Raw genomic sequence first — 26,448 nt, forward strand, 5'->3', positions numbered from 1 at the left:
AAGTCCCATGAGACATTGCAAGACCCTAACAATCACAGGCATGACTCCTAGAGGCAGAGTCATGATGGGATTTGTAGTTTCACCACAGCTGGAGGGCCGAGGTTGCCTACCCCTGTCATAGACCAACACAATGTGGCACGTAATTGTGTAGTGGAAAGAAAATGATAAATGATTTTCAATTTTTTACAAATAAATGTCTGAAAAGTGTGGCATGCATTTGTTTTTAGCCCCCCTATTATTATTCTGATACCCTTAACTAAAATCTAGTGGGACCAATTGTCTTCAGAAGTCACATAATTAGTAAATAGATCAATAAATATAGTCAACCTGTGTGCAATTTAATTTAAGTATAAATACAACTGTTCTGCGAATCCCCCAGAGGTTTGTTAGAGAACCTTAATGAACAAACAGTATCATGAATGCCAGGGAACACACCAGACAGTTCATGTCAGTTCTAAAGCAGGGTTCGGTTATAAAAAAAAATCCCAAGCTTTGAACACCTCATGGAGCACTGTTCAATCCACCACTCAAAAATGAAGAAATAAAAGATTATGGTACAAATGCAAACCTACCAAGACATGGTTGTCCACCTAAACTGACAGGCCAGGCAAGGAGAGCATTAATCAGAGAAGCAGCCAAGAGGCCCATGGTAACTCTGGAGGAGCTGCAGAGATCCACAGCTCAGGCGGGAGAATCTGTCCACAGGACAACTATTAGTCGTGCACTTCACAAATCTGACCTTTATGGAAGAGTGGCGGGAAGAAAGCCATTGTTGAAAGAAAACCATAAGAAGTCCTGTTTGCAAGTTTGTGAGAAGCCGTGTGGGGGACACAACAAACGTGGAAGAAGGTACTCTGGTCAGATGAGGCCAAAATTTTACTTTTTGGCATAAAAGCAAATTGCTATGTGTGGCAGAAAACTAACACTACACATCACCCTGAACACACCATCCCCATCGTGAAACGTGGTGGTGGCAGTATCATGTTGTGGGGATGCTTTTCTTCAGCAGGGACAGGGTAGCTGGTCAGAGTTGATGGGAAGATGGATGGAGCCAAATACAGGGCAATCTTAGAAGAAAACCTGTTAGAGTCTCCAAAAGACTTGAGCCTGGGGTCGAGGTTCACCTTACAGCAGGACAACAACCCTAAACATACAGCCAGAGCTACAATGGAATGGTTAAGATCAAAGCATATTCATGTGTTAGTCAAAGCCCAGACCTAAATCCAATTGAGAATCTGTGGCAAAACTTGAAAATTGCTGTTCACGGATGCTCTCCATTCAATTTGTCAAGGCTTGAGCTATTTTGCAAAGAAGAATGGGCAAAAATTTCACTCTCTAGATGTGCAAAGCTGGTAGATACATACCCAAAAGTGGTTCTACAAAGTATTGACCCGGGGGGGGGGACTAAATACAAACGCACGTCACACTTTTCACATTTTTATTTGTAAAAGATTTTGAAAACCATTGATCATTTTCTTTCTTCTTCACAATTATGCGCCACTTTGTGTTGGCCTATCACATAAAATCCCAATAATATACATTTACAATTTTGGTTATAACATGACAAAATGTTGAAAATTTCAAAGGGTATGAACACTCTGTGTATGGAAATATTTGCTTATCCCAAAGTTTAGCTTTAAAGTAAAACACCACACATAACAGTGTTTAAAATGACAATATGAATGTAATGAGAGGCACTAAACATACAGTAAGTTATTTTGTGGATAATGGAAAGTCTGTTAGTGGGCCTAAATGGCTCTGGTGCAACAGCTCTCCATAAAACAGGGGTCTTCCTAATGGATGGGTATTTTTTTGAATATGTTCAGGTGTTTTTAACTAGCCCTGCAGGAAATGTCATTCTTGTATGTGTGCGCTGTAAAATATTTTGTTCCTAATGGATGGGGTCACCAGACTTGAGTATTCTATTTGCATTCAAATCAGAAAGAACTTCAAACTCACATGATTGTCCAAGTATGTATTTTGTTAATCCATACATGCCAAAAAGGAATGGCAAGAAGCCAACACATTTTGGGGGCCGTACAATCTGAGGATTTGGGTATGTCAGTCAGAGTGAGGGGGGTCTTTATTATGCTAGTGTCAGCATGACAACCTTGAATCAATCTCCCCATATAATAGTATAACTTTGGAGAAGATAAAAAAAAAAAAACCTTTATGTTAAAATGAACGTACTTTGTATGCTGTCTTTAGGTTTCTGATAGGGGAAACATTAGTAGAAGTTTGATATTTTTCTTCTATGAGTGGACACTCCTTTTTTTCTCAGGATATATATGATGTGTTTTAGCAGGCCTAAAGTCAAATATGGCCCCCTTACTCTGTCCATGCTAAAACTGACAGCTTCTCTTTCTATTTTCTCAGAGGGGGGATTTTGCTGAGTCTAACTGGCTGCTGCTTCACTATCACTTACAGGCACTGGTTGATTGCCTCTGCTTCACACAGAACCTGACTGCAGGGCAATCTGCCACTTTGCCTATTCAACTCAAAATGAAAATTTAAGCAAACCCCCCCACAATGATACTTGCCTTCTCTGTGCTTTACTGCCACCCTGTTAACGTACTGGAGTCTACTCCCTGGGTTAGCTCTGTCAATCAATAAAGAAGCTTAACAGGTTTAATGAACTATTCCCCTCCTTCATGTGGCAGTGTTTGGACCTGATCACTAAGGCCCACATACCCCATCCTGGTTGGAAGGGGAGAAGAACAGGTGCTCCCCGCTACCCAGACATACCGGTATTTCTGAGGAATCCAACAGAGACCATCTATGTGAAGGTCAATATAAGTGTGCGTGGGTGGTGGTGGTGGTGGGGGGGGGATTTGAATAAGCAGTAGACCTAAACTCAAGTTTTACTTTAGGTCCTCTTTAAACTGGAACTATTTATAAAGAGTGGAGTTTGGCTTTTGTAGGATACCTAGTCAAACTTTTATTTTTCTTTATGTGAGTCTCATTTTGTAGCTTATACTGTCATTTATATTTGTATTGTGTAAATCTTGAAATCATAGGTCATGGCACAGAGCCATTTGTATAAACACTGAAGGAGAGTGGATTGAAGTCTTGCTGATAGGAGCCAATCAGATTTTGTCTGTCTTTTTTTTTTTTTTACTGTGGGTTAAAAAATAAAAGTAAACACCTGACCGGTTGCAGTAGGCATCATCTCAGGTGTAGTACCATACCTGTTCCCAGGTATGGTGTTAAAATGTATTTGACCTTGAGCTCAATCTTACCGCCTTGGTCTTCATTATATTTTATTAGATATATCGGAAACATTTTTTAGTGGCACTTCAATGCCCTTGAGACTTCAAAAGCTTACAACACAAAACACAAAGTGAGATGGTGATGCTTGCAACCAAAGTATTTAAAGTGGATGTAAACCCAAATTTTTTTTTTTTTTATATATATATCATACTGTAGAGTATAAGATTTGCTATCATTTGAGCCCAGTCTTGCCACACAGAGTTAATCCATCTCTGAGCAATCCTCTTTTATTGTTCAGTGAGACAATTCTTGACAAACTGAGAAAAACTTTGTCAAATCCTCCCCCTTGCTGTGAGTGACAGGTGATTTACATCTCATGCAGTATTTTTTAATTCCCTCCCCCACTCCTTTCTTCAGCAGCTCTGCAAGGATTGGCTGTTCCACACCTCACCATGATTTGGCATGCTGAAGTCATGTGGTTTCTTTCCTGTCTTTTCACTGGATGTTAGAGATCATAGCAGAAGTTCAGCAGACGTTCAGTGTTAGAAATACACAGAGAAAATGCATATTGACAAGGGGAGTGTAGAGGTGGGCGGGGAGTCTACTGACATCATGACTCCACCCACCGAGCTCCAGACAACAGACCCACCCACAGAATCTGCAGTTTTTTCGGGTCTCATAACAGACAGAGGGGAGACATTTGACAGGTAAAGATACACGCAGGAGTCATGTATATCCTTATAGATAACCCCTATGGCAGTAGTTTAGAAAGGATGACATTGGGTTTACATCCACTTTAAGGGCATTGATGTTTCCTTATTTTTCTGAGATGTTTGTGCATGCATGTATAATGTCTGGTAATAAACGGTCTAAAACATAAGATGTAAAGTAGGGGTCATTTGAAATCTCTGAATAGAACTACATTTTAAGTAAACATACACTTGTATTCAGAGTCTTCACTTGGAAATGCGATACCCTAACTACCAAGGCCTGAGGTGTACCTTGGCCTAGCTTGTCAGTATGCCTGAAAGAGGACATACCCTGAATGTATGAATATAAAAAATGTATGATGTGTATAAGTATATATGATGGTTTGGGGGAAACGGGTGGGTGGGAACCCTGAATGCGAGCCTCCGGTCAGCCTTCTTACTTAAACCAGTTTTAAGTTAATATTTAAAGCGCAGTTGAACCCATTTAAAAGTCAGCAGCTACAAAAAGTGACTTTTAATAATCAGACACTAACCTGTCCCACGGTCCAGCGATGCGGGCACACAAAGTCTCGCTTCTCTCCCCCTCCTCTCAGCGGCGCTGGCATTCTAACTGTGGATGCCCAGTTGTGGCTTCACAGGCAGGCGAGCCACGCTGCGCGTGATGAATGGCCAGGCAATCTTCTGGGACCTGTGACATGTCCCAGAAGATTGCAGGGAGAGAGGGGGAGAGGTGATCTTCCTTCCGGTGCTGCGGTGCCAGGGGAGGAAGGGGGAGCTGGGTGCCTGTAAAAACTGGTTATCCACTCCCCCCGACCAAAAAAAACGACATGCCAAATGTAGCATGTTGGGGTCACCAGCACTTAAAGTGGAAGTTCTATTTTTGGGTAGAACCATGCTTTAACGGTCTTTCTGGGATGGATAAGTTAAGAGTAGCAGAGGGTCTAAAATACTTACCTTTCCCAGAATGAAGAAACCGTTACTTTCAGCTTTAATCATGTGATTTATGTTGAAAGGAGGATCAGAGTTCAGCTTGGCAGAGTATGTAGACCTCTGTTTACATAAATAGCACTCACAGAAGTTTAGAGTGGCAATACTTTTTTTTTTTTACAACTTTAACATTTGAGTGTAGGTCCAGTTTAAAATGATTGTTCGAAGATTATTGGATAACTTCATCTTCGTTATGAGCTATTCATTTTTTGCAGCAAAATAATTTTTTAGTCTTGTACGTATAGATTCATGGGCATGTACTCCATGTTTTGCCTACAGTTGAATTCATGCTATGCAGTGTTAAATATTTTAATCCATATGTTTTATGTCCTTCAGTATGCTATTTGTATGATTTAGATTTTACTGTTCATTTACACATTTTTTGTATAAACCCATTTTAAAGTGCTTGCGGCTAGTAAACAGATAATCAAAAAGTTTACTGCCTGATTAGTATCACTTGTCAGAAAACAATGTTCTGTTTCTCTTGTAAACAAGTAGTAGTGTATTATGTGTTGGATAAGAACATGGATCAGTGTCAGCAAGAGCCAGACACAATTGTACAGCCCCTTCCTTCTCCACTGTCATGTGCTTAGTATGTCCTACATTCCAATGTAGAATTCGTAAACATTTTAGTGCATCTCTGTATTATTTTAGTCTTTCTCTGTATAGTTGAGTCTGCAGTTCAGTTCAGTTGGGAGTGGGGCAAGTTACAGTTTCGTGTTAGACCAACAAGGATGGTGAATGTGGGTTTCAGATACAGATACAAATACAGATAGATAGATAGATAGATAGATAGATAGATAGATAGATAGATAGATAGATAGATAGATAAATAGGCATTATCAGCACACCATTCTAAATGCCTTGCTGCTACACACAGAGTGTATTAAGCTAGGCACACGTTATCAGTTTTTTTTTCGTTCAACCCAGTGGCTGAATGAAAAAAAACTGATGCGCTTGGGAGGAGCAGCTGTACTAACAATCCAGTGTTAGTACAGTGATCTCCCCGCTGAGCTATTGTGTTCTGACAGAGGGACTCCCCCCCCCCCCCCTCGCCAGAACACACTGGTCAGCACTTGCAGCCATTGGCCGAGAGCGCTGTTTGGGATGCTGATCAGCAGAGGATTTTCAGGCATGCCCCTTCGACAGAAGCCAGACGTTTGGCCAGCTTCTATCGGACAGGCTACCATTCACAGGGGCCTAATGTTGGGCGGTTTCTGTTGAAGCCCTGTACACACCGGTAGAATATCGTCCGGTTTGACGGAAACCGGCAGAGCATCTGGCTTCTGTCGAAGAGGCATGCCCGAAAAATATCTGCCGATCGGCATCCAATTAGCACTCTCAGCCAATGGCTGCAAGCATAATCACCTCAGTTTACAGCAATAGAAGACAATGTCTGGCTATTTATTACTGTAGGAAAAGCTTTATTCCTGGCACTTGCTTTCACTATTCAGGACAATGAAGATGTCCATCTGACCGGTATGACTTCCTATTTCATGGCATAGTGCTGGAACTTGGGTCTGTTATGCCATCTTACGTCTGCATCAGGCCCTGATATCAGCACTGCAAACACAGCCTGGCCAGCATTTGTAAGTTTCTCATTTTAGTTCTTATAAACTACACAGCTAATTATTGATCTTTTTTTTTACTAGCACTGCAATGACCCTGTGTAGACAAATTTCAACATGTTTCTTCATCCATGTGAGTGATTTAACAAAGCGTATATGTTTTATATCAGACAAGCTAGCCTGTGTTAATTTTAAAGTTACACCCAAGGTAAATGGTACTTATAAAACAAAACTAGGCATATACCTCTACCCAGTTGGATGTTTGACAGAAGCAGTGGTTGAATATACAGCAAAATGTATCCATAACTCACCTTGCTGAACATGTATGTTTTTTTTTTTTGGGGGGGGGGGGGGGGGGGATTTTCATGAAGTGTATGTGTGAAGTCATGGGACATGTTAGGAACAGGTTGGGAAATGTTAAACAGTTTAGTTATATCAATTCCAACCAAGAGAGTTTGAGAATGACCTAATGTATGTTTTACCATTCTTGTGTGTTTAGATGACCTAGAGCAGCAGTGCTATGCCATGTATAACTAACCTGTTTTCTCTTCCAGCATGCTTTCTGCATTTCAGTAACAACGTTATGCTGTGCTTGTTTTGTGCCTTTTTTTCAATTAATTCCTGTCCAAGATTTGTTTTCTTGTTGCAGACTTTCTGTGAAAGTTGAATGTCTTTAAGGCTGCCGGAATGTAGCATGTTGATTAAAACCCAAGTCCAGCCTTTCCAAAAGGAACTAAAAAAAAAAAATAATAAAGATCTTCAATTCCTTTTTTGGACATTTGTTTTGCAGCTTTCTACTACGTCTTAAGGCAGAGAATAGCCAGCGTAAGGTGCCGTACACAAGGTTAGCTAAACATATTTCTTACAAATCATTTTGGCAGGGCAAAAATGTGTCTAGGGAGAGCAGTCTTCAGTCACAAATGATTAAAAAGAAACTATATTGAAGAACCAATAAATCAAAAACAAGTTATAATACCATAACTGTTATTATAGGAGCTATATATTCTAACATACAGTATGTTTCCTAGCAAGTATTTCCTCTTAAAGGGCCCTTTCTCACCTATCAGCTGTGGAAATTTACCATGCATACATTGTGGTGCAGTTAATTTTCAGTAAAACGCACTTGAGCCGCATATGCATTACAGGACGCTGTAAAGCACAGTAGCACACTATCGTGCATTGCGGTGCATGGTGCCGGAGAAAAAGTGCATGTCCGATTTTTCATCCCTTTTGGTTCATTGATATTGATTATTTGAATCCAATAACACACTGCAAGGTACTGGAGCAGTGTGAATGAGCCAAGTAACTGTACCTTCCCTCTGCTAGCAAAAAAAAAAGTATATACATACACAACTGCAAAATGTGAAGCATGCAAATATATGTCTATATAAACCTGGAATGATATTAAAGGGATCCTGATTGCTTATACTTGTCTGAAAAGCAATTTAAATCCACCAATAGTAGCTACTATTTAGTGACTCCCAGGAGTCATTGAGGTTATTTACAAATCCACTGTGCACTACAAGTGCACTTAAGTGCAGTCGCTGTAGATCTGAGGGGAAGATCTGAGACGGGGGGAAGCTCTGCTGATTTCTATAATCCAATCATGTGCAAGCAAAAATGTTGTTTTTTTATTTTCGTTGCATGTCCCCCTCAGATCTACAGTGACTGCACTTCTAATGCCGCGTACACACGAGCAGACTTTTCGACCGGACTGGTCCGACGGACTATCTGACGGACTTTCGGCAGACTTCCAACTGACTTTCCCAACGAACGAACTTGCCCACACACGATCACACCAAAGTCTGACGGATTCGTACGCGATGATGTATGACCGGACTAAAATAAGGAAGTTGATAGCCAGTAGCCAATAGCTGCCCTAGCGTCGGTTTTCGTCTGTTGGACTAGCATACAGACGAGCGGACTTTTCGATAGGAACTGGGTCCGACGGAGTTCCGACGTAAAGATCTGAAACATGTTCCAAATCTAAAGTCCGTCAGATTTTTGACCAAAAAAGTCCGCTGCAGGTCCGATGAAGCCCACACAAGGTCGAATTGTCCGTCGGACCAGTCCGGTCGCAAAGTCCGCTCGTGTGTACACGGCATAAGTGAACTTGCAGTGCACAGTGGATTTACCTTTAGTAAAAAAAACCCATAGAGTGGTTACTGTCAATGGAGGTTTCATTGGCTTCTCACACAGGTTTCTGCAGTCATGAGCGATTTCATTTAATATCCTATTTGTGTAAGCCTGCCTATTTTTAGTCATTCTGAACCTTTGGTTTTCTCTTTTTTCATGAACTTCATTAAAGCACACCTGCCATGAGTAAAAGGTGCAGTTTTTTAATTGCTGAAATCCATCTGAATATAGTCCCTTAGCAGTTTTTGCCATTCATTCTTTCTAAGTTGTTGGCCTAAAACAAGCATTGAAATCACAACTCTGGTTCAGTGCTTCACAAAGCAAATGGATCTACATGACAACATTTCAGCAGTGACAGTCTCCATATTTATCATGGGTTTCTTTGAATAATATCATTACACAATGATGACTAGATTATCAGCACTTTTAATATTAAACAGAAAATATATAGACCATACAAAATCAGGCTTGTACAATAAAGAATTGCTTTAAATACTTTGCTTGAAAAAATGTGTTACTGCATGTTTAGTGTGTTTTGTATGACTTAATCCTTTCCCATCCCCAATTTAAAGTAAATTAGCATGTTTTACCTGTGCACGTATACAGGTGTTTCAATTTCCTATGCCTCGCAGCATGTATATTTTACTGTGCCCCAAGGACGTTGTAATTTACCTATGCTACAGAATAGCTGACATTCCACAGTGTGTCAGCTTGGTTCTCACATCATGTTTCAGTCAGCCTGATGAATGCAAGTGAGAGTTCCATTCTAAAGGTCACCTGTGTAAGTTTAAGTGTAAACTTTACTTTTTAACGACCACGTTTACTAGAAGGTTTCCTTTTCATACACAAAGGTCATATAAACTGTAGTTTATACTGGAAGTGCTAAGATTGCTTCACTGAAGGACCAAGCTCAAGAGAAATGAAGAGGGATGTGTTGGCCATAGAAAACAGTATAATTCTAATTTTCAAAAGAACACAAAGGAATATGACATACAGACATAATTGCCTTCAATTATCAATAGACTTGAAAAAAAGTTTTGGTTGTAGCAGTTGATCGTTTTATTTTTGACCTTTTGCTAGAAATCTATGCATGAATTTTTTGCACAGTTGATTTGTATTATCACAAATAATCAGTGTATACCAGATCTAAATAAAAGTAATTTTTTTAAATTCCTATTATAAATTGAGACAGTGCACTTTTATATATTTTTTGTGGTGTTTTTGTGGTATAGTATTCAGCTTTCTGTGCAGCAGTCTCATTATTAGTAGCCAAGCACGAGTTCCAAAATTTTAGAAAAATGCTAAAGTTTGTTTTGTTTGTAATTTATATTTTCAGCATTATTAATACTAGTTACTTTTAATATACAAGGGTCTTCAAAAAGTTTCCACACTTATTTTAACTCTATTTATTAACTGCTTAAAGACCGGCCGCCGTTGTTTGACGGCGGCGCAATGGCTCTCCTACGCAAATCGCCATAGGTGTACGGCAGCTCGCGTGGGCTAAATTGCGGGTGGCAACGCCCTCGCTCACGCTGCGGGAGCGTGCCCGCGGGTCGGGAGGACTCAATGTCCGGCAACCCGCGATTGCCTTGTACACAGGCAGAACGGGGAAATGCCTATGTAAACAAGGCATTTCCTCATTCTGACAGGAGACATGACAGGGATCTACTGTTCCCAGTGGTCAGGAACAGTGATCGCTGTCATGACCCAGTAAGCCCATCCCTCCCAGTAAGAAACACTTATAGGGAACACAGTTAACCCCTTAAACACCCCCTAGTGTTAACCCCTTCCCTGCCAGTGACATTTACACAGTAATCAGTGGCTATTTAACTGACACAGTATAAATGTCACTTTTTTAACCATTGACATCACTGTATAAATGTCAATGGTTAAAAAAAGTATCAAAAGTGTCTGATCTGTCCGCCGCAATGTCACAGTCACAATCAAAATCACAGATCACCGCCGTAAATCTATTCCCTATTTTGTAGATGCTATAATTATTGCGCAAACCAATTAATATATGTCGCTTATTGCAAATTTTTTTTTTTTTTTTTACCAAAAATATGTAGAAGAATATATATTGGCCTAAACTGATTAAGAAATTTGTTTAAAAAAAAAATGTGGGATATTTATTATTCTTATATAAAAGTAAAAAATATTGTTATTTTTTTTTTTCAAAATTGTTGCTCTTTTTTTGTTTATAGCGCAAAAAATTAAAACCGCAGGGGTGATCAAATACCACCAAAAGAAAGCTTTATTTGTGGGAAGAAAAGGATGTCTATTTTGCTTGGGTACAGTGTTGCACGACCGCGCAATTGTCAATTAAAGCGACGTAGTGCCGAATCGCAAAAAAAATGCTCTGGTTATTAACCACTTGCCGACCGGCTCATGCTGATATACGGCGGCAGAAGGGCACGTACAGGCAGATTAAAGTACCTGTACGTTGCCCTTTAAGAAGCAGTTTGCGAGCGCGACCTCCGTGAGTGTGATCACGGGTCCTGCGGACCCAATGTCCGCAGGGATACCCGCGATCGTCTCACGGAGAGGAAGAACGGGGAAATGCTTGTGTAAACAAGCATTTCCCCGTTCTGCCTAGTGACAGGACACTGATCACAGCTCCCTGTTATTGGGAGCGGTGATCAGTGTCCTGTCACACATAGCCACGCCCCCCACAGTTAGAATCACTCCCTAGGACACACTTAACCCCTTCACTGCCCCCTAGTGGTTAACTCCTTTACTGCCAGTCAGATTTACACAGTAATCAATGCATTTTTAATTGCACTGATCGCTGTATAAATGTGAATGGTCCCAAAATTGCGCCAAAAGTGTCCGATGTGTCCACCATAATGTCGCAGTCACAATAAAAATCGATTATCGCCGCTATTACTAGTAAAAAGAAAATTATTAATAAAAATGGCATAAAACTATCCCCTATTTTGTAGACGCTATAACTTTTGCGCAAACCAATCAATAAATGCTTATTACGATTTTTTTTACCAAAAATATGTAGAAGAATAGGTATCGGCCTAAACTGAGGAAAAAATGTTTTTTTCTATATTTTTGGGGATATTTATTATAGCAAAAAATAAAAAAATAATGTTTTTTTTTTCAAAATTGTCGCTATTTTTTTGTTTATAGCGCAAAAAATAAAAAGCGCAGAGGTGATCAAATACCACCAAAAGAAAGCTCTATTTGTGGGGAAAAAAGGACATCAGTTTTGTTTGGGAGCCACGTCGCACGACCGCGCAATTGTCAGTTAAAGCAATGCAGTGCCGAATTGCAAAAAGTGCTCTGGTCTATGGGCAGCCAAATGGTCTGGGGCTTAAGTGGTTAAAACCTTCCAGGGCTGAAGTAGTTAAGAATTTCAAAAACAAATGATATCACTTTTCTACATTCACCTTCTTTGCGATGCATTTTCCCCAGCATTGTACCAAGTTTTTAATGCTATCAGCAAAAAATGTTTTTGGTTGAGCGCATAGCCACTGATGCATCGCTGCTTTCACATCATCATCGCATGAAAACCTTCTTCCCCTTAAAACTTCTTTCAATGGTCCAAAAATCAGATGGCGCTAAATCTGGATTATAAGCTGAGTGTTCCATAAAAGACTACAAGAGAAAACTTTATCCCCATACTGAGCACACATTTGGAGATGAATTTGTGCTCCTGGCCCACCTGCCCACAAAAAGCATATGACAACGCTGTTCTTCTTTGGTGCAATTTATAAGATTCACAGCCATCTTCACCACAGCGTGACAGCTCTTATACTAAACTGCAAGGTCAGCCGGCTTGCCAGACAGACAATCAGTTACATGACACTCTCAAACACTCATAGACACAACCAACTACTACTAGGGATGGGCGAACGATTCGGCCCGAGCTTAAATTCGGGCTGAACTTTTGCTGTTCGGACGTTCGGCGAGCAGCCGAACAAACGGGTTGTTCGACCGTTTGTTTGGCCCCCCCGAACCGACCACAATGCATTGCGGAGCTGAACAGTGTATTGCAAACCCTGATTGGCTGAAGCAGTAAAAGCTTCAGCCAATCAGGGCACAGAGCACTGTCAGAGTCATGACTGGACACTGTCATCATGACTTTATCCAATCATGGCTCATTCCCGCCCCACAGTATAAAAGTATTCTTTCAATGGCAGCCATTTTCAGTGTGATATTGGCGTGGAGAGAGGCTCTGCCCAGTGCTATTAGTTAGTGTGCTATACTGTGCTATTTTGCTTAAATTGTCAGTGTAGAATATTAGTTTAGTGTCAGTCTAGTATAGCTTTGCATAGTGTGCAGCTAGAATAGTGACAGCTCAGATAGTTTCACTGTAGTGTAGTGAGACTGTGTCATTTATACATACATTAGTGTAGAGTAGGGACAGTGCAGATAGTTTAGTAGTAGTGTAGTGTAGTGAGACCATGTCAGTAGTCTTTACATTAGTGTATAGCTAGAGTAGGGACAGTTCAGATAGTATCAGTGTAGTGACGGTTGAACACCATCTATTTGATTGCATTACTGCCAGTTTAACGCCATTTACTTCTGTGTGCGTTACTGCCATTTTAACGCCATATAGTTTTGTGTGCGTTACTGCCAGTTTAACGCCATATAGTTTTGTGTGTTACTGCCAGTTTAATGCCATTTACTTTTGTGTGCATTACTGCCAGTTTAATGCCATATAGTTCTGTACATCACTGTATGTTTGGCGCATTATATTGCAGTATATTATAGTGTATCCAAGGAGTGTGTCTGTGTAGTGTGAGTACTCACATTAAAATGCACCAAAAATCTCTTTACTTTGATTAAATTGCATCTACGTACAGATTTCAACTTTACACTTGCTTATAAACACCGCCCCCTCCCTTCCAATAATGTCTGGAATAATGTCAGCACATTTGTTGCTGGCCCCCTTACAGGGCCAGCAACAAATGTGTCCACAGGCAAAGGTGGACGTGGTGGTCAGTCCTCAGGCAGGGCATCATTTCCTTGGTTTAGTGAGTTTGCCCATGCTATCCAGCCACAGCATGCAGAGGGTGTGGTGGACTGGCTTACTAAACCTTCCTCATCCTCCTCATCCTCTGTCACGCAAGCAGAGACAAGTGTGCAGTCCCCTGCAGTTGCCAGAGTTGATAAACCTGCTTCCTTGTCCACATCTGATCCTGCCATAGCGCCAACATCAGCCATTGAGGAGTCAGCTGAGTTATTTGACCACAGCGTCAGCCACTTGTTCCTTGAGGATGCCCAGCCATTACTGGATCCTCAGCCTTTTGTTTCTAAGGTTGAGGATCACAGGAACATGAGCCTAGAGAGAGGGAGGAACACTGGTGGACAAATTGGCATTCATGTTCCCCAAGCTGCAGCATATTGCCAAGTTGTCTCCAGTGGTAATGATGAAGATGGAGATGATGATGATGATGAGGTAATTTATGCAACTTGGGTGACAGATAGAGCAGAGGAGGAAACTGAAGGTGAGGGGGCACAACCCCAAGGAGGCCGACATCAGGAAAGAGTAGGGAGCAGCCACCCTATTCCATCACATTCTGCAGCTGTTATCTTCTGGCCCACTACCCAAAGCTCAGCTGTCTCGGCCTTTTTCAGCACATCTGCAGCAGATCGCACTGTTGCTATATGCAAACTGTGTCTCAGGCACATCAAATGTGGCAAGAACACCAACCATATGCATATCACAGAATTTTTTTTGCCTTCATCAAGAGCACCTCTATAGGGTTACGGTGGGAAGGCGCCCCCAACACCCAAAGAGTCATTTTTCTGCACCTGTTTGACATATCATCAATTTTTTTACAGCAAGGCCAATTCTTGCTTTCATCAAGATTACCTCTATAGGGTTACGTTGGGAAGGCGCCACCGACACCCAAAGACACCCGTTACTTCTATACAAAGTCAAAGTGACACCAGAATGTATCCAAAAAATCTATAATCTTGTTCCCAATGCACTACATTGTGGCCTCATCATACATACTGGCTCCCCAGCTGTTGCTGAGCAAAATAAAGGCAGCTTGCAGGGAAAATGTCATTTTTTTTGGCTTTATAAATGCAATTATTGCTGCAACAGATTCTAGACATGGTACAGATCTGCCACTTTACAGGTAGATTAAGGGGACCTCCCAGGCACTATATTGGAAGGAATTTTTAATTTTTCATTTAAAAATTAAGTTTTTCACAAACTTTTTTTTTTTTTTTGATAAATGTCCCCCCGGGCAGGACCCGGACCCCTATAACCATTGTATGCCCAATTACTTACATATAAGCCTTCAAAATTCTTACATATAAGCCTTCAAAATTTTATTTTTGACATTCGGGTCCCATTGACTTTAATGGGGTTCGTTATTCGGGTCCAAACTTTCACGGTGTTCGAAAGTTCTGGTGCGAACCGAACAGGGGTCCGTTCAGCCCATCCCTAATTACTACTCCTCCCACCCATTTGTGTAATATGCTGTAAGATATATCCATAATCATCCTAGAGATTTTCTTTGTCATGCATTAGATCTAGTGGTTTAAATTAACCAGTACTATACACTTTGTATGGCAGTAGGGTGAGTCTCACTCTTTCAATTCTCCAAAATGGGAAGTAGAAAAATCAAATAGGGAAAATAGGATCTTGTTGGCAAGGGTAGGGAAAGACTCCAAATTCAACAGCAGATGTCTTGTCAGAAGAGGCGCTAAAAATATAAAATAAATGACAAAACATTATCACTTGTGCGTGAACTACACCCTTAAAAAGTACCAGGTAATGATGCCATACCTGTAAAAATATTTGTATTTGTTGAGAACTGATGTCACACCTATAAAATATAAATATCTAGAAATTAGCAAGGCCAGATGACTTAGAGTGATGATACATGAGTGTATCAGATAAGGGTGCAAGTGTAGCTTACTAACTCTTATGAGGGTCCCCTAAAGGCCAGGTCCAAAAGTGTCTGTAAACTGATTGGTCAATGCAGATGCAAATTTGGTGAAATATTTGCATTACTTTGCTCTCCAAACACAGAAATGTTTGCCCCATATATTTCCCTTTGTGCTTCTAGTAGGTCCCCACCAAGAGAGAATTTGACAACTGTTGACTGGACCGATTTTGGAGTGTTCTCTGAAAGATTGAATAAAAGTAAATTAAATAAATGGTTACAACAAGGTATACACAGAGGCAGCCAAAATTGTCATTATATAATATATGTACATGCATAGAAGAAGTTACCTGGCCCAGGGGACTTTGAGGTGGCTGGCAAGAGCAAAGATAGGTGAGTATAATAGTTTAGGTGTGTGTTGAGAAGGAGGAAGGTCACTAAAGGATAACTACAAAAAGTTCAGCTATGCTTTAAGGGCTGGGGTTACATAAATAGTTAGTTTAGCATAATGGTAAGTTAGTTGTTATTTTGGATGTAATACTTTGTATTTTTGGATGTGATCAATTAATGTTTTAGGTCATTCTCACTTGATTTTTCAGGTGTTCCATTTCTTGGCATTTTTTTTCTAAAACAAACCCAGGAAGCAGATACTGTTTTATGTTTCTCTATAATCATTCCACAGTACACATTTGAACAGAATGTCTACTGCAAAGGATTGCTCTTTTTACCCTTAGTGGATGCACGGGAAAGATGTAACTTATTTGGATAAATAAAGCACAGTTGTGTTATTCATGTCCATCAACCGCTTTTATAATATTCATAATCCACTTTATCAAGTCACATTTACATCAGTGAGAAAACATCTGTTCCTACATAAAAATAGTCCTCTAAATTCCTCTTTGTCTTGTGCTCTCTGTAGTATTGCCAGCACAAATGGTCTGTGAACAGCTGACTGTGACTTTTTTTGTGATGTATCACAATTGCCCATTGAGTGACACAGTGCTTTCTGTCCCAAGTTTCCTAAAAACTCATACTGTATTCCAAAAATTGTATGATACCTGTCATTCCTATAAAAAAGATGCTTTACCTTATTACTGTTTTCTATAATTCTTTTTGAGTATAAAAATAATAAACTTTAAAGGGTTGCTTTCCTTTGACGTACAGTGCATTCATAAAGTATTCACTTGCCCTTCACTTTTTTTCAATTTTGTTAGGTTGTAGCCTGATACTACAGTTGTTTAAATTCATTTTTTCTCATTAGTCTACGCTCCGTACCCCATAATGATGAAGTGAAAACGGAATTTTAGAAATGTTTGCAAATGTATAAAAAAGGAAAAACTGAAATATCACATTGGCATAAGCAGTCAGACCTTTTGCAACAACACTTGAAATTTAGTTCAGGTGCCTGCCATTTCTGTTTATCGTTGCTTAGATGTTTCTACACCTTGATTGGAAGCCACCTGTGGTAAAATACGTAAATTGATTGGACATGATTTGGAAAGGCACACACCTCTATAAAAGGCTTTACAACTGACAATGCATACTGTATCAGAGCAAAAGCCATGAGGTCAACAGAACCGCCCACAGAGCTCAGACAGGATTATTGCAAGGCACAGATCTTGGGAAGGCTACAAAAAAAATTCTGCTGCATTGAAGGTTTCCAAGAGCACAGTGGCCTCCATAATTTTTAAATGGAAGAAGTTTGGCACAACCAGGACTCTTCCAAGAGCTGGTCGCCTGGTCAAACTGAGTAATCAGGGGAGAAGGGCCTTAGTAAGAGGTGACCATGAACTCTATGGTCACTCTGACTAAGTTCCAGAAATAAATCTATCACTGCAACCCTCCACTTATCTGGATTTTATGGCTAGATGGAAGCCTCTCCTCCGTGCAAAACACATGAAAGCCTGCGTGGAGCTTGTAAAAAAGTATCTGAAAGACTTTCAGACTGTGAGGAACAAGATTCTCTGGTCTGATGAAACCAAGATTGAACGGTTTGCCTCAAACATATAACTGGAGGAAACCAGGCACTGCTCATCACCTGCCCAATACATTCTCAACAGTGAAGCATGGTGGTGGCAGCATTATGCTGTGAGGGTGTTTTTCAGCAGCAGGGACTGGGAGACTGGTCAGGGTTGAGGGAGAGTTGAATGGCGCAAATTACAGAGATTTCCTCAATGAAAACCTGTTCCATAGTGCTCAGGATCTCAGATTGGGCTGAAGGTTCACCAGCCAACATGACAATGATCCTAGGCACACAGCCAAGACAGCACAGGAGTGGCTTAGAGACAACTCTTTGAACTTCCTAGAGTGGCTCAGCCAGAGCCCTGACTTGAACCCTATTGAACATCTCTGGAGAGACCCGAAAATTACTGACCTGACTGACTGAGCTCAAGAGGATTTTCAAAGAAGCATGGCAGAAAATCCTCCAATCCAGGTGTGCAAAGCTTATCGTGTCATACCCAAAAAGACTCGGCTGTAATTTCTGCCAAAGGTGCTTCAACAAAGTACTGAGTAAAGGGTCTGAATACTTAAGTACATATGATATTTCATTTTTTCTTTTTAATAAATTCACGGACATTTCTAAAATGTTGTTTCTATTTCGTCATTATAGGGTACTGAGTGTAGATTAATGAGAAAAAAAAAAATAACAACTGTAGTATCAGGCTGCAACATAACAAAATTGAAAAAAGGGAAGGGGGTCTGAATACTTTATAAATGCACTGTGTATACAGAATGGGAAGATGCAATAGGGTTGATTTACTAAAACTGAAAAGTGCAGACTCTGATGCAGCTCTGCATAGTAACCATTCATCTTCTAAGTTTTTTTTTGTCAAAGCTTTAAGTGTAACTCCACTTTTGATGAACAAAAAAAACATTCCCCCCATGGGTGATCTATGTACATTGCAAGGATTATAACAACCTCTGAATAAATCCATGTGTGTTTGTCTGTGCCTCCAACTGAGTGGGTCTAATGGGAGTGGTTTCATAATTATCAGTCAGCTGTGGCAGCTGAAGAGCACTAACGAGGAAAGCTGCTGGGCCAGCATCCCTTTAGATGTGTTCCTATTGGAAATATCTCACCAAAGTGAAATTTTTGTTGCAGGGGATGCCTGAAATCTGACTTGTATCTTAGGCAGACTTCTGGGAAAATTGGTGAGCCAATCACACAAGCAGAAACTTATGTTTCTGGGGAATGATCAGTACACATTTTGTGTACAGAACAACTCCATGTAGCCATATTGCATTGCATTTATAGAAAATTACATCGGCTGCAGATTGAAAAGGAAAGGTAATTTTCAAGAACATTCATTCACAATATGACTTGTGTTGCAATTGTACGCGCTATATTATTTTTTCTTTATTTGCCATTTTTTTTCCCCACGAAAGTGAAGTTAGAAGTGGATTGGTTTCCATGCAGAACTGCACCAGATTTTGCACACTCAAGTTTTAGTAAATCAACGTGTACTGGTGATAAGCTATTATAACTTTTTATTTATATGAAGGTCAAACAATTATACTAAAGCCACATACCAACTTGTTACTTTTCTTCAGAGCTTCAAGCTAGTGCAATGTACCCATACAGGCTGTGTTGTCTGGTGCCTCTATGCCATAAAACTTGTACCCCCTGAAACGAAACTTCTGCAACTGTTACAAAACTGATAAATGGGAAAATGTAATTAACGTGTATGCTAGGGAAAAAAAACATATGCAGTACATCTCTCCAATACAACATTTCCAATCATAACTCTCTAAGTGGACTTAGGGCTGCGCCACCAGCCATGGGTCCAATGTTTTAATGCGGTCTATTCGCTCTCTGCATTATATGTAACAAACAAAAGTTCCCAAACTGCACCACCACTGAATTCATTTTTTTCTAAACTTTTAAAGAACTTTTTAAGCATTACACAGACCCCCAAACCAAGCTCCTTCTTTGATGTTTTTCACCCCCCTAAGGGGAAAATGAAATTAATGTGTATGCTAGGAAAAAAAAAAAACATATGCAGTACTTCTCTGCAATACAATATTTCCAATGATAACTGTAAGTGGACTTAGGGCTGGATCTATTCATTCTCTGCATTATATGTAACAAGCAAAATTCCCAAACTGCACTGCCACTGAATTCTTTTTTTTTTTTGTAAACTTTTAAGCCTTATACAGACCCCCAAACCAAGCTCCTTTTTTGATGCTTTTTATCCCCCGAGGGGCTTAGGGCCCTTTCACTAAGCCCTTTCACACGGACGCGTCTGTGTACGGGCTCCGCTTTGCTCAGCGGGGGATCGCTCCATCAATCTCCGCTGAGCAGGCAGATGACAGGTCTGTCTCTGCACACTGTGTAAGGACCGACCTGTCAGAGCGGCGCTCTCCTCTATGGGGGATTGAATGAAGATGGACCGTAGAGTTCGTTTTCATCCGATCCGATGACGGATGCAAAAGTAGGGTTTTCCTCCGTCACACTGCTGACATCCGTCGATCCATAGACCTGAAGGGTCCACCTGTGTGAAAGGAGCCTATGTAAAGTTAAGTGATTAAAGGAGGAGTACAGCCAAAGCTCGTTTAGCAGTACTTCTGTGGATCACAGGAGTGCAGTTCGTTCTGCACTCCTGTGGCTCATTTTCAGCAAACAGCGGGCTGAAGCCCGCTGTCGGCTGACGTCACAGAGCCGATTCAGGCTCAGGAAAGATTGTGACCATATGGTGGGGATCTGCCAACATGCCTGCACCGGCACCCGACTCAGCCTCTCAGGGAGTTGCTGAGAGCCTGAGCCGGCGTTTAATCGTTGGTGTTTAATTGTTCGGTTCTAAGTGTAAGAGCCAGGGGGGGCAGGTGTAGCATTGGGTCGATGCTGCATCCAGCTAGGTAAGTATGATTAAAAAAAAAATCATATACTTTTCTTTTAAGGCCCTGATAGGGAGAAATGCAGAGAGGGAGCCTGGCTCTGGTAATGTTCTGCAAACAATAAAGTTCTTTGAAAATCTTGAAAAAAATGTTGATTCGGCAGTGGTATTGTTTGGATTTTTGTTTGCTACACATTTTTGCAATAAATGGCCATTTTCCGATGTCCCTTTAAAGACCATTCAACTGCAGAAAAATGCTCAATGATCTGACAGAAATGCATTAAGCTCCTAAATTCTGCTTGTGGAATAGCACAAAAACAGCAGCATTGATAATCTGGGGGGAGGAGCATGTTAGATGTACTAGCAGATTTAGATACACTAACAAATTGTAGCTGAAATCCAGCTTACACTTTATAAGCAGTTACAACTGTTTTTCCATTTGGGATAAAGGTTTTACATAAAAGCTGATCAGTGAAAGCAGCCCTGTCAGTGGTAAATGGTTTGTCTCAACCCTGTAACTGCTACATCTGCAGAATAGCTTGTTCATTTGAAAAACTACAGACTTACTGGCCAGATCACCCGGTGGAAATAAAGGATAGAACGCCTAAAAAAAGACAACTAATGCAGCCATCACATCTAAGAATTGGTAAGTTGCAATATAATAAATGTTTGCTTTTGGGTTCAATACCTCTTTAACCACTTCTGTCCCCAAAGGTTTTAATCCCTTCATGACCAGGCCGCTTTTTGCGATATGGCACTGCGTCACTTTAACTGACGCTGTTTCCCACAAATAGAGCTTTCTTTTGGTGGTATTTGATCACCTCTGCAGTTTTTATTTTTTGCGCTATCAACAAAAAAAGACTGACAATTTTGCAAAAAAAAACTATTTTTACTTTTTGCTATAAAATATACCCAATAAAAAAATTAAAAAATCTAATTTATTCATAAATTTAGGCCAATATGTATTCAGCTATATGTTTTGGTAAAAAAAATCCCAATAAACGTATATATTGATTGGTTTGTGCAAAAGTTATCGCATCTACAAACTATGGGATATTTCTATGGCATTTTTATTTTTACTAGTAATGACGGCGGTCAACAATTTTTAGCGGGACTGCGACATTGCGATGGACAAAGTGGGCACTAAATGACATTTTTTGGGGACCAGTGACACTATTACAGTGATCAGTGCTAAAAAAAATGCACTCTTACTGTATAAATGACACTGGCAGGGAAGAGGTTAACATCAGGGACAATCAAAGGGTTAAGTGTGCTCCTAGGGAATGCTTTCTAACTGTGTGGGGGATGGCTTAAGGTGCTTGTTAACCTAAAATAAAACAGATCCTGTTCCCTCAAAGCATGTTATACAGCACAGTGCCTGTGCTGTGTAATTTGACCTCTTCTATCACCTAAAATACCTGGCTGATCCTGCATGGCTATACCCTTTCCCCTGTACACTGACCACGGTTTATCATGGCTGCTGAGCCCTAACACCATAGTCAGTTTACGTGCCTCCATCATTCGCAGTTCTCCTCTGTCCTTCTCTGTCTTCTCCATCCTCTCCCCCTTCCCTTTCTGCCTGTCTGCTCCTGTCGGTGCCCACTCCCTCCCCTCCTGCTGCTGTCATAACTACTATAAAATCCTCCCATCCCCTCTGTAATATAATATGTGCCCCTGTGCCTGTGTTATATAAAAAATATGCAGATCTGTACCTATATCAGAGCGTCTCTCAGCACTCACGTGACTCCTCGGCTCTCTCTCACCTCTTTTCCCCTCCTCCCCGGCTGATTTCATCTGGAGCGCTCAGCCCCACCCGCTGGAGCGGTCAGCCGGACAGAGGAGAGAGCCAAGGAGTCACGTGAGCGTCGGGACTTGCTCTTGATATAGGTACAGATCAGCATATTTTTTATATAACACAGGCACAGGGATATATATTGTTATGTTACAGAGGGGATGGGGGGTTTTTATAGTAGTGGCTTAACCACTTCAGCCCCGGAAGGATTTACCCCCTTCCTGACCAGAGCACTTTTTACAAATTGGCACTGCGTCGCTTTAACTGCTAATTGCGCGGTCATGCAATGCTGTAACCAAACGAAATTTGCGTCCTTTTCTTCCCACAAATAGAGCTTTCTTTTGATGGTATTTGATCACCTCTGCCGTTTTTATTTTTTGCGCTATACACGGAAAAAGACCGAAAATTTAAAAAAAAAATGATATTTTCTACTTTTAGTTCTAAAAAAAATCCAATAAACTCAATTTTAGTCATACATTTAGGCCAAAATGTATTTGGCCACATGTCTTTGGTAAAAAAAATGTCAATAAGTGTATATTTATTGGTTTGCGCAAAAGTTATAGCGCCTACAATCTAGGGTACATTTTCTGGAATTTACACAGCCTTTAATTTATGACTGCCTATGTCGTTTCTTGAGGTGCTAAAATGGCAGGGCAGTACAAAACCCCCACAAATGACCCCATTTTGGAAAGTAGACACCCCAAGGAAATTGCTGAGAGGCATGTTGAGCCCATTGAATATTCATTTTTTTTGTCCCAAGTGATTGAATAATGACAAAAAAAAAAAAAAAAAATTACAAAAAGTTGTCACTAAATGATATATTGCTCACACAGGCCATGGGCATATGTGGAATTGCACCCCAAAATACATTTAGCTGCTTCTCCTGAGTATGGGGATACCACATGTGTGGGACTTTTTGGGAGCCTAGCCGCATACGGGGCCCCGAAAACCAATCACTGCCTTCAGGATTTCTAAGGGCGTACATTTTTGATTTTACTCCTCACTACCTATCACAGTTTTGAAGGCCATAAAATGCCCAGATGGCACAAACCCCCCCCAAATGACCCCATTTTGGAAAGTAGACACCCCAAGCTATTTGCTGAGAGGCATGTTGAGTCCATGGAATATTTTATATTTTGACACAAGTTGCGGGAATGTGACAATTTATTTATTTATTTTTTTTTTTTTTGCACAAAGTTGTCACTAAATGATATATTGCTCACACAGGTCATGGGCATATGTGGAATTGCACCCCAAAATACATTCTGCTGCTTCTCCTGAGTATGGGGATACCACATGTGTGGGACTTTTTAGGAGCCTAGCCGCGTACGGGACCCCGAAAACCAATCACCGCCTTCAGGATTTCTAAGGGTGTACATTTTTGATTTCACTCTTCACTGCCTATCACAGTTTCGGAGGTCATGGAATGCCCAGGTGGCACAAACCCCCCCCAAATGACCCCATTTTGGAAAGTAGACACCCCAAGCTATTTGCTGAGAGGCATGGTGAGTATTTTGCAGCTCTCATTTGTTTTTGAAAATGAAGAAAGACAAAAAAAAAAATTTTTTTTTTCTTTTTTTAATTTTCAAAACTTTGTGACAAAAAGTGAGGTCTGCAAATTACTCACTATACCGCTCAGCAAATAGCTTTGGGTGTCTACTTTCCAAAATGGGGTCATTTGGGGGGGGTTTGTGCCACCTGGGCATTCCATGGCCTCCGAGACTGTGATAGGCAGTGAAGAGTGAAATCAAAAATTTACGCCCTTAGAAAGCCTGAAGGCGGTGCTTGGTTTTCGGGGTCCCATACGCGGCTAGGCTCCCAAAAAGTCTCACACATGTGGTATCCCCGTACTCAGGAGAAGCAACAGAATGTATTTTGGGGTGTAATTTCACATATTCCCATGGCATGTTTGAGCAATATATCATTTAGTGACAACTTTGTGCAAAAAAAAAAAAAAAAAAAAAAAATTTGTCTCTTTCCCGCAACTTGTGTCACAATATAAAATATTCCATGGACTCGACATGCCTCTCAGCAAATAGCTTGGGGTGTCTACTTTCCAAAATGGGGTCATTTGGGGGGGGGTTTGAACTGTCCTGGCATTTTATGCACAACATTTAGAAGCTTATGTCACACATCACCCACTCTTCTAACCACTTGAAGACAAAGCCCTTTCTGACACTTTTTGATTACATGAAAAAATTATTTTTTTTTGCAAGAAAATTACTTTGAACCCCCAAACATTATATATTTTTTTAAAGCAAATGCCCTACAGATTAAAATGGTGGGTGTTTAATTTTTTTTTTTCACACAGTATTTGCGCAGCGATTTTTCAAACGCATTTTTTGGGGAAAAAACACACTTTTTTACATTTTAATGCACTAAAACACACTATATTGCCCAAATGTTTGATGAAATAAAAAAGATGATCTTAGGCCGAGTACATGGATACCAAACATGACATGCTTTACAATTGCGCACAAACGTGCAGTGGCAACAAAATAAATACATTTTTAAAAGCCTTTAAAAGCCTTTACAGGTTACCACTTTAGATTTACAGAGGAGGTCTACTGCTAAAATTACTGCCCTCGATCTGACCGTCGCGGTGATACCTCACATGCATGGTGCAATTGCTGTTTACATTTGACGCCAGACCGACGCTTGCGTTCGCCTTAGCGCGAGAGCAGGGGGGACAGGGGTGCTTTTTTTTTTTTTTTCTTTATTATTTTTTTGCTTTTTTATCTTATTTTAAAACTGTTCCTTTCATTTTTTTTTTTTTTTAATCATTTGTACTGTTATCTCAGGGAATGTAAATATCCCCTATGATAGCAATAGGTAGTGACAGGTACTCTTTTTTGAAAAAATTGGGGTCTATTAGACCCTAGATTTCTCCTCTGCCCTCAAAGCATCTGACCACACCAAGATCGGTGTGATAAAATGCTTCCCCAATTTCCCAATGGCGCTATTTACATCCGGCGAAATCTAAGTCATAAAATGCTCGTAGCTTCCGGTTTCTTAGGCCATAGAGATGTTTGGAGCCACTCTCGTCTCTGATCAGCTCTATGGTCAGCTGGCTGAATCACCGGCTGCATTCTCAGGTTCCCTGTTGAGACAGGAGAGCCAGAGAAAAACACGGAAGACGATGGGGGGGGGGGGGCATTCTCTCTGCTTGTAAAAGCAGTCTAGAGGCTAATTAGCCGCTAGGATTGCTTTTACATGAAAGCCGACCGCTGGCTGAAAAGAATGATACCAAGATGATACCTAAACCTGCAAGCATCATTCTGGTATAACCACTCAAAGTCGTGAATGCTGTACCTGAAGACAAAAATATGGCTAACAATAAAGCACAGTAAACGGTAAAGTATAAAAAACTGCATACCTGAAAAGCAAACATGATAAAACATAATAACAATAAAACATTGCAGAATAGAATACAGTAAAAAAGAGCAGAACAATAGAGAGAATAGAGAGAGAGAGAATAGAGAGAGAACAATAAAACGACAACTATTATTTTTTATTTTATATTTTTGTTTGTGTTTTTTTTTTTTTTTTTTTTTTTTTTTACACTTTTTTTGTAACTGTACCTTTTGTAACTGTAACCGGTTCCAGGTTCGGGTCTCTCAAAATGCGATGGCATCTTGGGAGACCCTGTGAAAGTGTGTCCTAGTCTGTGCAATGCTGTACCCTACGCTAATACTCAGCTAGTGAATGGTAGCGTTCAAAACATTCACCAATGCAAAGACCAGGATTGTCAGGACAGGAGGGACAATAATAGCGGGTGTCACGCCTATATCCGCGCTTACTGCAGACACGACATCTTTTTTGGGGGGTTCGCTGGGTAGGGGTACTCGGGAGGACATAAAAATGCCTCTCATGCAGCCGACTGCATTTGGTTGGGGATGTGAATGGGGGAAGTATGGGCGCTGCAGAAGTGGTGGGTTCCCAATTAGGATTGGCGAATGCAGCAGGAAGGGCACTATGGGCACGACGGGCCTGTGTTTGTCTTCTTGGTGGCAGCGGGACACTATTTGTGCTTGCCACCTCACCAGCTTGAACTGCACTTATGGGACTCGCCACGTCACCAAGTGTTACTGCAGTGCTGGTTTGACTACGACCGGGGTGTACTAGGCCGCTGGCGCTTGCCAGTTCACCAAAACGCTACCAAAAAAACTGTTAACGATCGCAGGGATCAGGCCTGACTCTGCGAACGCTGCAGTTATGCGTTTAGTGTTTTGTAAGTGACCGTGATCGATCGATACTGCACTTGGGTGGGCTGGGCGGAGGGACAAAACGCAGGTGCTAGCAGGTATCTGGGCTGATCCCACTAACACTGCGTTTTTGGGAACCCTAAACTGC

General features: G+C 40.8%; 1 protein-coding gene across 5 annotated transcripts in view; it reads left to right on the forward strand.

Annotated features, from left to right (window-relative positions):
- Positions 1-26,448, forward strand: part of NPNT (nephronectin) — a 171,791-nt gene that overhangs the window by 63,287 nt on the left and 82,056 nt on the right. For 3 of the 5 annotated variants that reach the window (XM_073601908.1, XM_073601935.1, XM_073601925.1), the window contains exon 3: positions 7,266-7,319. The exons of the other annotated variants lie outside the window; for them this stretch is intronic. In XM_073601908.1, the coding sequence (XP_073458009.1) occupies positions 7,266-7,319 (54 nt within the window). The remainder of the gene's footprint in view (positions 1-7,265; positions 7,320-26,448) is intronic. 5 annotated transcript variants of the gene reach the window in all.

The sequence above is a fragment of the Aquarana catesbeiana genome, linkage group LG01 (assembly GCF_042186555.1).
Source record: "Aquarana catesbeiana isolate 2022-GZ linkage group LG01, ASM4218655v1, whole genome shotgun sequence".
Classification (NCBI taxonomy): Eukaryota; Metazoa; Chordata; class Amphibia; order Anura; family Ranidae; genus Aquarana; species Aquarana catesbeiana.